Genomic DNA, 14,568 nt, shown 5'->3' on the forward strand with positions numbered 1-14,568 from the left:
AAAACATATTAAAAAGTCATTTGAGTTGTACAAGAGAGGAGTCCAACTCTACCAAGCACAAAGCAGCGTGTTTGTCTGTTGTGAACAGGAGAAGACCGTGGGTTATGTGTTGTAAGACAGTAGTAGAAAACCCTGGTTAGACCCCAGGGGTTGGGGAACCTGCTGTTTCCTTTTCTTATTAATCAACCCCTAGTTAACCCTTCTCATCAAGGCACCTACTGTGTAGATTGGACATGTAGGTGTAATTAGCCATAAGCTGATGGTCTATCTGGGGGCAAGGTTGAGTGACTACCACCACCTTACAATTACACGTATCCACTGATTCATCTTTTCAGGTCTGGATATAGTGCTTAAGGGCTGGTTAGTTTGGAATACAGCATATTGACCAGGAACTGTCCATACATTTTCAGTTTGCTGATCTTGTCAACAATATATATTTTATCCCAATTCCACAATTTGTTTTGTTTTTTTCTTTTCTGCAAGCAGCTTCAGTCTTGAGGATGATTGCATGTGGAAATAAACTGCATATGAATACACACATTCTAAAGGCGACTGACTGGTTCAATAAATGAATGAAACTACCCTCAGTCCTCACACTATTTGGCATTTTGTTATGGTCTAACATCAATAGAGAACTCTTATGCCCCATTGTTTGAAATCAGGCTGACATGTACAGTAAGTTAGCAGTGAGTTATCTGATCCAGAATACATTCAGGTCAGGTGTGTGAGTGGAAGGGTTTGCGTAGGAAAAGCGTTAAGTGGAGCGCTCCAACCATAGTGAGTTAGTTCTACTTCGTCTGATGAGGATGGTGATTCATCTGTTACTTCAACATTCCCATGACATCCTGGTCTGCCAGATACTGCTTGGGGTCTGTAGCTTGGCACTGATGAGAAACTCAGAATTGAGATGATGGCAGAAACACTATAGCAGCTATGGGCCTATCTCTACAAAGTTCCATTTCCTTGAGCCTTTAAAGGGGAGTTGTAGTGGTTCACAGTCCATTGCATGGTGAAGGCCATCAGAGAAATAGTAGAACAATTGTTTAAAGTAGATGAGAAATCAGAAAATGCACTTGCATGAAAGACAAGGTGAGCAAATAACAAAAACTCAAGACATTACAAAATATCAGAAATATGACTTAAAAAACATTGTCACACTGCAGATTGGATTTCTGGATAGAGGACATTAAACCCTGTGACAGCTTCCCAGCAGAAACCAGAACAGTGGAGCTGTAACAGGTGGTGGGCTGAACCTGGTCATGAACTGTAACTAGCCTGCCTCCACTTCCATTGTTTTCAGTTCTCTCAGAGAAGTGGTAAGAAAGCTTCAGAGTTCAAATAGGCATGTCCACTGCAAACGATAAAATATTAAAAAACTTACTGTTTGGCTTTGCCCTTTTAACTCAGAACTCCATTGGTTATAGTAGCTATTTTTACTAAGATGAACCCCCTCCTCTTCCTCCTTACTCTCCTCCCTTTCTCCACCTCCTTCCTCTCCTTTCTCCCTTCGATTAAATAAAGATGCCTCTTCCTCCTCTCTCCCTTCCAACTCTTTCACCACCTCGTTCCTCTCCATCCACACTTCACCTAGATAAACTGCCCTCCTACTCCTCCCCCTTCTGCGATCAGCTTGCCTTTCTTCTTCAGTCTCTTGAGCAGGCAGGAGGCAATGCCTAGAGCCCCGCCCTTTAGGAAGCGAACAAAGTTGTCTCCCACCAGCGGGCCCATGGCGAACAGTCCTGGGTCCTTGGTGCACTCGAAGGTGTAGGGGTGCACATCCACGGGGTTCTGCTTGCAGGAGATGGGTTTGGTGGGGTCCAGTCCCAGGTACTGGCCCTGGCCCTTGAGGAAGAATAGGTTGGGATGGGTGCCGATCAACACCAGGGCCATGGAGATCTTAAAGGCCTTGAGGGAGTTGCTCCCCTGCAGGACACACTTCATGTCTGGCTGGAAGGACTCCACGCAGTGCTCTGGGAAGCTGGTGTAGTCAGGGAACAGAACGGGACCACCATTGGAGGCCATGTTAGTTGTGGTGTGTTGGGGCTTGGAGCACATCTTGGAGCAGACTGAGGCGGCCATGCTGGGAAGGCCATTGGTGGTGGAGGTGGCAGCCATGTTTGGTGTTGCGTGGGTCTGGGAGTGCATCATGTGGTAGACCTTGTGGTATTCTGGGTAGAGGGTCTTGGGTAGCTGTTTAAAGATGAGGCCTGGGTCGTCTACGTGTTTGCGGAAGGCATGCAGCACGGAAATGTTGTTGTTACAAGCGCACAAAACCGCATCCGCCGCGCTTAACCCCGCCCCCACAATCAGCACCGGATCAGAGTTTGGCCCAAGCTTCTTCCGGCTCACAGCCAATCCCAGGGCAGAGATGCTGTGAAACACGAAGGGAAGCTCCTCCCCCTCCACACCCAGCTGAGCTGGCGAATCAGACGCGCCCGTGGCCAGAACTACATTCTCCGAAAACAGGCAGAAAGGAACGTGGGTGTCGCCCTGCACCCGCTGGTACCCCCTCACCTCCCACAGGCCCCCACCTCCCCCTTCGTCTACACCTTCACCCTCCCTCCCCTCGTACACCCCCTTTCCCCCCACCCCCAACCCCCCATGGCCATTCTCTAGACCCTCCCCCTCGGGTCCACGGAAAAGTTTCTGCACAGAGGTCACGTAGGTGTTGTCAACAAAGTTCTGCTTCAGGCCCATCAGCTTGACGTAGTTACGGTAGTAAGACGAGATCTCCTCTGGAGTGGCCCGGTTGTTGGTCACGCCCCTGGGGGGGTGGGGGGAGAGCACTCGTTGTCAAACAAAATATATTTTAGTCAACCCTTAACATATTAAGGAATTTTAAGCTGTCTCATTGTCTTGAATTTATTTAACTTCATTGCAGCATCTCCCTATCTCTCTCCATCCCTCTCTGCATTTGCCATTGTCAGTACCTGCATTTGCCATTGTTAGTCAGGTCTCGGTAGTTGATCCCTGGAAGTTCCATCCAGATGCCCAGACTGATGGTCAGCATGGAGCCCTCCATTACCTAGAAGAGAGAGAAAAGAGAGGATTGGAGGTGAGGATTGGAACATATGGATGGGGAGATTTGGGGGTGAAGTCTTTCAAGGTTTCCCAGGCATAGCTCTGCCCAGCACCATGGGTGAGGTGTAGGGGTAAATGAATAGGGAAAGGAGGGTGTAAGCTGTTTAGGAATAACTCACGTGCCAGGCCCCTCCAGGCGTTGCCCTGCCCAGCACCAGGTGAGGGAGGTGCTGCTGCTTGTCTCTTCTCCACTGTAGCACAGGGGGAAACTCGTAGCCAAAATCCGCATTGGGGTGCAGCAGGGTGTCAAACAGCACCGCTACAGGGTTTCCTGACCGCCCCTCCAGACCTTCACTCAGATACTCCAGATCCTGCATAGAGAGACCAGATCATGTTTCAATGTTTGTGTTTGTCAACTGTGATCTGTGTGTGTGCTGTATGTGTGTTTAATGCAGTGCTTTGATGTTCACCTGTTCAGTGATGGGCAGGTGTCTGGTCTCCTGTAACTTCCTGTACAGAACAGGGTTTGGGTGAACAGCTGAAGGGTCCAGGTAGGGCTTGTAGCCACTCAGCAGGTAGGACAGGCAGATACCTGATGGCCCGTTACCTACACAGACATACAGAGGAGAGAATCAAATGTTTGCAATGTCAGAGGTTACCTGTGAATGATGACGGCGGGCGAAGTGAGATGGCAAAGAGGTGCTAGCCTCTCGGGGCAGAGTTAGAGGTTAGGGTTAGATGTTAGCAGTCAGGGGTCAGAGGTTAGGGCTAAACATACCTATGATGACCACAGGCAGTGTGGGGGGATGCTCTCGAGGCACAGTGGTTTCTTCCAGAAGAGGCATGGCTGTAGCCAGGGCCAGAGCCGGCACACTGAGAGTGAGAAAGAGAGAGAGAGAGAGAGAGAGAGAGAAAAGGGGTCACCATGGTGACAGGATGGATGGATACTGGTAAAAAAAGTGAAGATGGTTGGTGGTTGCAGACAGTCTTTCATTCTCTCACAGGTTAAGTGAGTCAGGTACAGTAGAGTGAGTGTGGGACTGCCAAATCATACAGAGAGAATGTCTGCTTGGCCAACAGTAGAGCTGTCGTCCGTTAGAGTGTGTTAAAGTTAGTGCCTTTTAGCTGAGAGAGAGGGTTGTGGTCTGTGAAATTACTGCAGTTATCACGTCTCAGTCTGCTTCTCAGTCTGGTGTGACAGGTTCAAACTGGACTGGATCGGCCGTCGACGGTTGTTGTTTTATGTGAGCGTAGATCCCATCCCTCAGTCTGTCTCTATCGGCGCTCAGCTGACTCTCCAGCACACACACAGGGAATAAAACAACTCTATTCATCCTGCTATTGTGTCCGTCTCTCTCTGTTTCTTTCTCTGTCTGTCTCTCTCTCTGTACACACACACACAGTCATGACCCCCCTCATATACACACACACACACACATCCAATCAGGACCACAACACCCCTCCCCTGCCACCACGCCGCGCCCCCTGCATCGTACACACAGCCCGTGGCTAGACGAACCTCCTCTTCCCAAACAAAAGACAGTATGCATCAAATCTATGGAGGCTCAGGTCTGTTGTGCCACGGTGCCATTGTGTGTGTGTGTATGCGTGTTTATGTTATGTGGCGGTGCCATTGTGTGCCCGGCGGGGTGGAAATCCCCCCTGATCACTCCCAGCAGGCTCTAATCCTGCCAGGCCTGTTTATATATTTACAGCCCTTTTCACCGGCCGGTGCAGTGGGAATGTAGACCTGGCACACTGACAGACTAGACAAGAGGGGCGCGCCTCCATACCCCCATCCCCATACACACCCACCCTCTGACATGCACCCACCATCCCTCCCTTCTCCCCTCTGACATGCACCCACCATCCCTCCCACCTCCCCTCTGACATGCATCCACCATCCCTCCCACCTCCCCTCTGACATGCATCCACCATCCCTCCCACCTCCCCTCTGACATGCACCCACCATCCCTCCCTTCTCCCCTCTGACATGCACCCACCATCCCTCCCACCTCCACTCTGACATGCACCCACCACCCCTCCCACCTCCCCTCTGACATGCACCCACCATCCCTCCCACCTCCACTCTGACATGCACCCACCACCCCTCCCACCTCCCCTCTGACATGCACCCACCATCCCACCCACAATGCCTCCCACCTCCCCTCTGACATGCATACACCATCCCTCCCACCTCCCCTCTGACATGCACCCACCATCCCACCCACCATCCCTCCCACCTCCCCTCTGACATGCACCCACCATCCCACCCACCTCCCCTCTGACATGCATCCACCATCCCTCCCACCTCCCCTCTGACATGCACCCACCATCCCACCCACAATCCCTCCCACCTCCCCTCTGACATGCATCCACCATCCCTCCCACCTCCCCTCTGACATGCACCCACCATCCCTCCCACCTCCCCTCTGACATGCACCCACCATCCCTCCCACCTCCCCTCTGACATGCACCCACCATCCCTCCCACCTCACCTCTGACATGCAGCCACCATCCTCCCACCTCCCCTCTGACATGCACCCACCATCCCTCCCACCTCCCCTCTGACATGCACCCACCATCCCTCCCACCTCCACTCTGACATGCACCCACCATCCCTCCCACCTCCCCTCTGACATGCACCCACCATCCCTCCCACCTCCCTTCTGACATGCACCCACCATCCCTCCCACCTCCCCTCTGACATGCATCCACCATCCCCTGACATGCACCCACCATCTCTCCCACCTCCCCTCTGACATGCACCCACCATCCCTCCCACCTCCCCTCTGACATGCACCCACCATCCCTCCCACCTCCCGTCTGACATGCACCCACCATCCCTCCCACCTCCACTCTGACATGCACCCACCATCCCTCCCACCTCCCCTCTGACATGCACCCACCATCCCTCCCACCTCCCCTCTGACATGCACCCACCATCCCTCCCACCTCCCCTCTGACATGCATCCACCATCCCTCCCACCTCCACTCTGGCATGTACCCACCATCCCTCCCACCTCCCCTCTGACATGCAGCCACCATCCCTCCCACCTCCACTCTGACATGCATCCACCTCCCCCCCTCTGACATGCAGCCACCATCCCTCCCACCTCCCCTCTGACATGCATCCACCTCCCCCCCTCTGACATGCAGCCACCATCCCTCCCACCTCCCCTCTGACATGCATCCACCTCCCCCCCTCTGACATGCATCCACCTCCCCCTCTGACATGCACCCACCTCCCCCCTCTGACATGCACCCACCTCCCCTCTGACATGCATCCACCATCCCTCCCACCTCCCCCCTGACATGCATCCACCATCCCTCCCACCTCCCCCTGACATGCATCCACCATCCCTCCCACCTCCCCTCTGACATGCACCCATCTCCCCTCCCACCTCCCCTCTGACACGCACCCATCTCCCCTCCCACCTCCCCTCTGACACGAACCCATCTCCCCTCCCACCTACCCTCTGACACGCACCCATCTCCCCTCCCACCTACCCTCTGACAAGCACGCACCTCCCTCCCGCATCTCCCCCTTTCCACCTCCCACTCCCCTGTCCAGCCCTGGGTGAGAGAGCCCTGCAGGCTGTTTTTCACCCAGTGCTGGGGAGTTGGGTGTTACCCTTTTCAGTAAAAGTGTCAGGATTCCATACACTGGCCGTGCTCTGTTTGGGCGGGAGTACCAGAGAAAGTCATGGAGGGAGCAGGCAGTGGGTATTGTAGAGCCGTGCCCCCTGTTTGGCAGGCTAAATCTGGCATTTCCACACCACTGACCAATGTAACACTCTCACCCACATTCAGCCAGTTTACTCACATGGAGGGGGGGGGGGGGGATATACTCAAAACTTTTACTGTAAAGCACTTTGTGACTTTATTTTGTTGTTAAAAGCACTGTATATATATATTAAAAAACTGATTAATACTTTCATTTGTTATACCGTGGCTTGAATGGGTTAGGTCCAGTACCAGGGTTGAATGGGTTAGGTCCAGTACCAGGGTTGAATGGGTTAGGTCCAGTACCAGGGTTGAATGGGTTAGGTTCAGTACCAGGGTTGAATGGGTTAGGTCCAGTACCAGGGTTGAATGGGTTAGGTCCAGTACCAGGGTTGAATGGGTTAGGTCCAGTACCAGGGTTGAATGGGTTAGGTCCAGTACCAGGGTTGAATGGGTTAGGTTCAGTAACAGGGTTGAATGGGTTAGGTCCAGTACCAGGGTTGAATGGGTTAGGTTCAGTAACAGGGTTGAATGGGTTAGGTCCAGTACCAGGGTTGAATGGGTTAGGTTCAGTAACAGGGTTGAATGGGTTAGGTCCAGTACCAGGGTTGAATGGGTTAGGTCCAGTACCAGGGTTGAATGGGTTAGGTTCAGTAACAGGGTTGAATGGGTTAGGTCCAGTACCAGGGTTGAATGGGTTAGGTTCAGTAACAGGGTTGAATGGGTTAGGTCCAGTACCAGGGTTGAATGGGTTAGGTGGCAGTGCCAGGGTTGAATGGGTTAGGTTCAGTACCAGGGTTGAATGGGTTAGGTCCAGTACCAGGGTTGAATGGGTTAGGTGGCAGTGCCAGGGTTGAATGTGTTAGGTCCAGTACCAGAGTGAATGGGTTAGGTGGCAGTGCCAGGGTTGAATGGGTTAGGTCCAGTACAAGAGTTGAATGGGTTTGGTGGCAGTGCCAGGGTCGAATGGGTCAGGTTCAGAGCCATGGTTGAATGGGTTAGGTCCAGTCCCAGGGTTGAATGTGTTAGGTCCAGTACCAGAGTGAATGGGTTAGGTTCAGTGCCGGGGTTGAATGGGTTAGGTGGCAGTGCCAGGGTTGAATGGGTTAGGTTCAGTACCAGGGTTGAATGGGTTAGGTTCAGTACCAGGGTTGAATGGGTTAGGTTCAGTACCAGGGTTGAATGTGTTAGGTCCAGTGCCAGGGTTGAATGGGTCAGGTTCAGAGCCAGGGTTGAATGTGTTAGGTCCAGTACCAGGGTTGAATGGGTTAGGTGGCAGTGCCAGGGTTGAATGGGTTAGGTTCAGTACCAGGGTTGAATGGGCTAGGTCCAGTACCAGGGTTGAATGGGTTAGGTCCAGTACCAGAGTTGAATGGGTTAGGTGGCAGTGCCAGGGTTGAATGGGTTAGGTTCAGTACCAGGGTTGAATGGGTTAGGTCCAGTACCAGAGTTGAATGGGTTAGGTGGCAGTGCCAGGGTTGAATGGGTTAGGTTCAGTACCAGAGTTGAATGGGTTAGGTGGCAGTGCCAGGGTTGAATGGGTTAGGTTCAGTACCAGGGTTGAATGGGCTAGGTCCAGTACCAGGGTTGAATGGGTTAGGTCCAGTACCAGAGTTGAATGGGTTAGGTGGCAGTGCCAGGGTTGAATGGGTTAGGTTCAGTACCAGGGTTGAATGGGTTAGGTCCAGTACCAGAGTTGAATGGGTTAGGTGGCAGTGCCAGGGTTGAATGGGTTAGGTTCAGTACTAGAGTTGAATGGGTTAGGTCCAGTACCAGGGTTGAATGGGTTAGGTCCAGTACCAGAGTTGAATGGGTTAGGTGGCAGTGCCAGGGTTGAATGGGTTAGGTCCAGTACCAGAGTTGAATGGGTTAGGTGGCAGTGCCAGGGTCGAATGGGTCAGGTTCAGAGCCAGGGTTGAATGTGTTAGGTCCAGTACCAGAGTGAATGGGTTAGGTTCAGTGCCGGGGTTGAATGGGTTAGGTGGCAGTGCCAGTGCCAGGGTTGAATGGGTTAGGTGGCAGTGCCAGGGTTGAATGGGTTAGGTCCAGTCCCAGGGTTGAATGTGTTAGGTCCAGTACCAGGGTTGAATGGGTTAGGTTCAGTGCCGGGGTTGAATGGGTTAGGTCCAGTGCCAGGGTTGAATGGGTTAGGTTCAGTACCAGGGTTGAATGGGTTAGGTGGCAGTGCCAGAGTTGAATGGGTTAGGTCCAGTACCAGAGTTGAATGGGTTAGGGTCAGTACCAGGGTTGAATGGGTTAGGTGGCAGTGCCAGGGTTGAATGGGTTAGGTCCAGTACCAGGGTTGAATGGGTTAGGTGGCAGTGCCAGAGTTGAATGGGTTAGGTGGCAGTGCCAGGGTTGAATGGGTTAGGTTCAGTACCAGGGTTGAATGGGTTAGGTGGCAGTGCCAGAGTTGAATGGGTTAGGTCCAGTACCAGAGTTGAATGGGTTAGGGTCAGTACCAGGGTTGAATGGGTTAGGTGGCAGTGCCAGGGTTGAATGGGTTAGGTGGCAGTGCCAGGGTTGAATGGGTTAGGTTCAGTACCAGGGTTGAATGGGTTAGGTTCAGTACCAGGGTTGAATGGGTTAGGTGGCAGTGCCAGGGTTGAATGGGTTAGGTTCAGTACCAGGGTTGAATGGGTTAGGTGGCAGTGCCAGGGTTGGGGTCAATTCCCTACCAACTTAACAAGCCAGGGGACACTTGTTACATCAGATAAACAATTGTGTTACTCTCAGGGCAAAAATCACTCTATCTGCACCTGTACAAAGCCCGTACCTTTTAAGTGTAAACAGGAATAAAGAATAAAATGTTAAACAGGAAGAAAAACTTTACATATTTTCATGACTTTTATTCGCTGTTAAAAATAACAAGTTCCAACTTTGTACAGGTGCCACGAACTTTGTACTATGTCGGAATATCAATGGTGTGATATTCAATAGTCTATCATTACCTTTGGCTGTTCTCTCTCAGCATCGCACAGTTCTCCCAGTAAATGTGTTTTTGGTAAGTTTGCTGTGTAAATTGTTCAAAGCAGTCTATTTACATAGAGTTCTATGGTTTTTTAAACTTTGAAATCAATGGTCTTTGTTTGGCATACATTTTAACGTGAAAAATCTGAGTCAAAGCATAATTTGGTTACCGTGGAGATGCTTTAGTATTCCCTGCATGTGAAAGTGCTGATATAAAGCCAACTGCATCAGGCTGGCATTCTGAGCTGGAATGTTTGAAATAAATCGGCCACATAGCTATTTTATCAGATTTAGCTGTAATTGTGTTTTATGTTCTTGTACTGTAAAGCCTTGTTTACACCATGAGTTTGGTGATCTGATCAATATGATCCAATCACTATCTGCTTATGGTTTGTTTTGTTTACAGATTGTATTAAAATGTCTCTTATTCATCCACTGTGTCCGCATTGTAGCCAGATTAGCTGTTATTTGACAGATAATCTGGCCAGACAGATAATAATAATATTGAATTATTTAAAGACATTTACTGATTACATAAATCAATGGTGCTGCTACCTGGCAATGAGTTTAGAGGCAGGTATATTGATGATTTAAATGGTTTGGTTTGTGAGCCTGACTACCTCCGAAGGTGGTCAGGAAGATCGGATCACAATGTGGCTGTTAATCGTCTATACCGGCCTACGAATGTGTGCACAATCAGAATGAGGACAAAGTGTGCATGTTAGCACCAGGTATAAACAGGGCTTAATTCAACCCTCCGTTTGGCTAACTATGCCTATAACACAATAAGAATTTAGCAAATGTGTCATATTTCTGAGACAAAAATGTATATTATTACTGTAATCAATGTTACATTCTCTACAAATAGGCTTGTGGATTACACAATTACCGCCCATCACAGGACTTCTCTAGCCTAAAAGATACTGCGATGTTGGCCCGCTACACAATCTATACAGCATCCTGTATTAGGCTGCTATAGGGTATGCTACTGTCTCTCCCCATCCGTGATCTTGAGAGTGATTCCATCGTACGCGGGCGCACATGCGAATTGCGACAATTTCATCATCCTTGTAGGGTACCTCCTATAATTTAGGTCAAACACCCCCTGCCATCCTCTAGTTCTCCGCATCCCTCCAAGAGAAAGCAGCAACACCATCCCTCAGCTCTGAGGCGGCAGCTCTGTAGGCTACTTACCTCGGTACGATGTATCTCTATATCTCCCAATCGCTCCTCTGTACGGCCGACGGCCGCCGCTCTCAGTGTATATATGCAGTCGCCGGTGGGAGGCTCTATCGAGCTCATGAGATGACACACATACCACCTCTCTCTCTCTCTCTCTCTCTCTCTCTCTCTCTTCGCAGTGAACAGACACTGTCTGATGAGATGTGTTTTAACCATTAATGACAGCATCCAATCCCGAATATGCTACTAATGTCACGCGATACTTTTATCTATCCACCTCAAGGACAGATGTCCTTATTTCAGGAGAGAGAAACCGGTTTCTGTGTTTGACCAAAGACTATGGATATACTGACAAGATACACGTCTATGCGCCCTAAAATTGGACTCGTTGTCCACAAAGCGGCACCGCGGTCTGTCTAGCTCCCGCCTATCTTTCTTCTTCTTCTTCTATGGTATTATGACGGTCCGCAAGCAAGCGTTAGAGGTGCATGCGAAACAAGGAAAAATCGCCAGCTGGTGAGGGTGACAGATTTCCCGCAGAGCTGGGCATCTCTCTTCTTCCTCTCTGGCTTGACTTCAGTGTCACATCGAAACTCTTTCAGTCGCGCTGCACCGGTAGGGCAGGTTATAGGGCGCGAGCACAGATTCGTAGTCTCGGCAAAGAGCGCGCGTTTAGAACCGGACGAGCGAACTAAAATGTATCAATTTGATGACGCTATATTGTAGTCAACTTTCATATTGGAATGCGGCAGGAATACCATATATGGGCCCAGACAACCATATTGGGGCGGCAGGTAGTGTAACAGTATAACTTTACACCGTCCCCTTGCTCGAACCAGGGACCCTCTGCGCACATCAACAACAGTCACCCACGAAGCATCGTTACCCATCGCTCCACAAAAGCCGGTACTACAAGATCTCAGAGCAAGTGACGTAACCGATTGAAACGCTATTTAGCGCGCACCGCTAACTAAGCTAACCGTTTCACATCCCTTACAGTAGCATAGTGGTTAGAGTGTTGGACTAGTAACCGAAAAGTTGCAATATCGAATCCCCGAGTTGACAAAGTAAAAATCTGTCGTTCTGCCCCTGAATAAGGCAGTTAACCCGCTGCTCATTGAAAATAATGATTTGTTCTTAACTGACTTGTCTAGTTAAATAAAGGTAAATCAAATTAATTGGAACTGCTTAATTGGTCATAGAGCGTGACCAGCTTATTTGCACAGCTACATCCAATCTTCATTAGCTACAAATCAGCCTCAATCTCAATAATCAACCACCCTCATCCTTCTTCACATCTTTGCACATTGTCTTACAAACAGTCTGTACGACTAGTGCATGCTGTTTCTTGACTCAACCCAGCCTAAGGCGGGACAGCTCAACCCTGGTCCATGACTGGCTACACTCGGGGTTGTAACGGATGTGAAACGGCTAGCTTAGTTAGCAGTGTGCGCTAAATAAAGCGCTAAATGAAGTAGTAGTTCCCCTTGCCTTGCAAGTGCCGCGGCTTTTGTGGAGCGATGGGAAACGATGCTTCGTGGGTGACTGTTGTTGAAGTGTGCAGAAGGTCCCTGGTTCGCCCCCGGGTATGGACGGTTTAAAATTATACTGTTACATTAGCGACTCCTCAGGCTTCTTGCACAATGGGAGCAGCCAGCTCAACCTCGGTTCACTTCAGGGAGGTGCCAGCACAACCAGGCCTATGGCTGGAAGTTGTCCCTACCAGCACGCTCAGCACAACCACTTGTTCACAGTCTCCATTTGAAATTAATTAATTTGGCCCCTAATCTTTGGATTTCACATGACTGGGCAGGGGCGCAGTCATGGGTGGGCCTGGGAGGGCATAGGCCCACTGTTGAATTTATTATGGATTTATTATGGATAAATGAATAAACAATATCCCCATTTTAAATAGAATTGTATCTAGGTAAACTTATACTTTGTTTTATAAGTGACTTGACAATGAGTTCATAAGAAGGGAGTGTGTGACACGGACAAGGAGTAATAAAAGTTAATGAACACCCTTCCAACTAGGCAGAAACAAATGGGTTGTGGACTGTAAACACATAAGGTCGTTAGCCTATGGTTGACCCAACTGAAACTTAGCTCTGGGGTTTTTAGATAAGGCAGTGAGTGCATTCCTAGGTTTTCTGTTAATTATAACTCAGTTCAGTGGTGATCGATAATGTTGAGGGGTCAAAAGTTATCTGGGAGTGTGTTAGTAAGTTAGAATGAACTTTTCACCTTACTTTGTCCCGGTTGAGAGGAGGGGATTCTGTTAAAGCAGTGAAATGACGTCATGATCTGTATATAAACTGCTGCACGTGATTAAGTGGCAGCGCGCTCCGAGAATAAATTCTATTACCTATTATTGAAAGACTGGTCAGCGTCAATTTTATGCAAACAAGAAATCTTACAAATTCTCATAAAATAGATTAAGGGCTTTCAATTAATGAAAGCACATTGGCATAATTAAATTATAGTAACACCCACCCACGTGGAGCCAGGCCCAGCCAATCAGAATGAGTTTTTTCCCACAAAAGGGTGACTGGTCTGAGACGAATACAATAGCCTGTCAAAATGTGACAATTATTCCCTCTTGTGGTTAAATATTACATCTCTCTTCAACTCTGCAATATTTATCTGCCCTTCCTCAGAAGTAGAATGGGAAATACCAGCTATGCTGGTGTTGCTGTTCTGTCTGTCTAGGACATGGGCTCAGGGGGAGAGTTGAGGGGTTAGAGAGAATGACACCACTCTACAGGGTCACAGTGAACGTGGGAGAGCCGTGATAATGTTGGTCTTGACATCTGGACTGAGCTGAAAGCACAGAGACAAGGTGCACAATATGGGAACCATCCTGGTGGAGCAGAGAGTGGAGCTGAGGTACATGGGAAACAGATTGACAGCTAGTGAGAGCCAGGTGGAGGAACTGAAGAGAGACAATACAGGTAATGAGGATTTTTATTGTATTAAATAAATCATATGACTTTACATGTCGGTCCATTGGCAGGTTAGCGTTTTTTGTCATGAATCTTGTTCTGGAGGCAGCTCTGCAGAGTGGTCACTAGCTGGCACAGCCACAAAGTAATGAAATCTGATTTTAAGCCTAACATTAACTCTAAAATTAACCACACTGCTAACCCTAATGTCTAACCTTAAATTAATACCAAAAAGTGACATTTTTGTTTTCATGGATTTTTACAAAATAACCACTTTTGACTTTGGAGCTGGCCCATCTAGCAGAAATTGCTCAGTTCTGCTTCCAGGGCAAGAATCATGCCAATGAACGTCAACCTGCGGCCCATTCACTCTAAGTTATAGCAACGCTACTCTGGGAGACTTGTTCGATTGTCTGAATTAAATCATTATAATTTCTGAATACATTGTCCTGTTATTTCAGCCCTGGAGACCAGACTGAGCGTCAGTGAGAGGCTGGGAGAGGAGCTGAAGAGAGAGAATGCAGGTATGCGGATATGATCATAAGCAATCAGTAGGGAATTATTACTACAGTATTTATATAATTTAGTAGCAATCAACAATAGCTTGAAGATGACATGCTTGAACATATTTTTTTATTTGATTCTACAACTCCAGCACAAGCAACAGCACTGTCAGCCATGGGAGCCAGAGTGACAGCCAGTGAGAGCCAGGTAGAGGTGCTGAAGA

General features: G+C 49.2%; 1 protein-coding gene across 4 annotated transcripts; it reads right to left on the minus strand.

The window, feature by feature from the left end:
* Positions 1 to 32: 32 nt before the first annotated feature.
* On the minus strand, positions 33 to 11,619 carry LOC135520757 (oxidative stress-induced growth inhibitor 2-like). 4 transcript variants are annotated; one of them, XM_064946528.1, is made up of 7 exons: positions 10,912 to 11,619; positions 4,179 to 4,316; positions 3,800 to 3,894; positions 3,492 to 3,628; positions 3,201 to 3,392; positions 2,931 to 3,025; positions 33 to 2,764 (listed from the first exon to the last, which is right to left on the minus strand). In XM_064946528.1, the coding sequence occupies exons 3-7, from the start codon at positions 3,864 to 3,866 to the stop codon at positions 1,588 to 1,590; spliced, it is 1,668 nt and encodes a 555-aa protein (XP_064802600.1). In that variant the 5' UTR covers positions 3,867 to 3,894; positions 4,179 to 4,316; positions 10,912 to 11,619; the 3' UTR covers positions 33 to 1,587. The 4 variants fall into 4 exon arrangements, with proteins under 4 accessions (XP_064802600.1, XP_064802598.1, XP_064802601.1 ...); XM_064946526.1 differs by lacking the exon at positions 4,179 to 4,316; XM_064946529.1 differs by lacking the exons at positions 4,179 to 4,316; positions 10,912 to 11,619 and adding an exon at positions 10,797 to 10,893.
* Positions 11,620 to 14,568: the final 2,949 nt, after the last annotated feature.

The sequence above is a fragment of the Oncorhynchus masou genome, chromosome 29 (genome assembly GCF_036934945.1).
Source record: "Oncorhynchus masou masou isolate Uvic2021 chromosome 29, UVic_Omas_1.1, whole genome shotgun sequence".
In the NCBI taxonomy this organism is placed as follows: domain Eukaryota; kingdom Metazoa; phylum Chordata; class Actinopteri; order Salmoniformes; family Salmonidae; genus Oncorhynchus; species Oncorhynchus masou.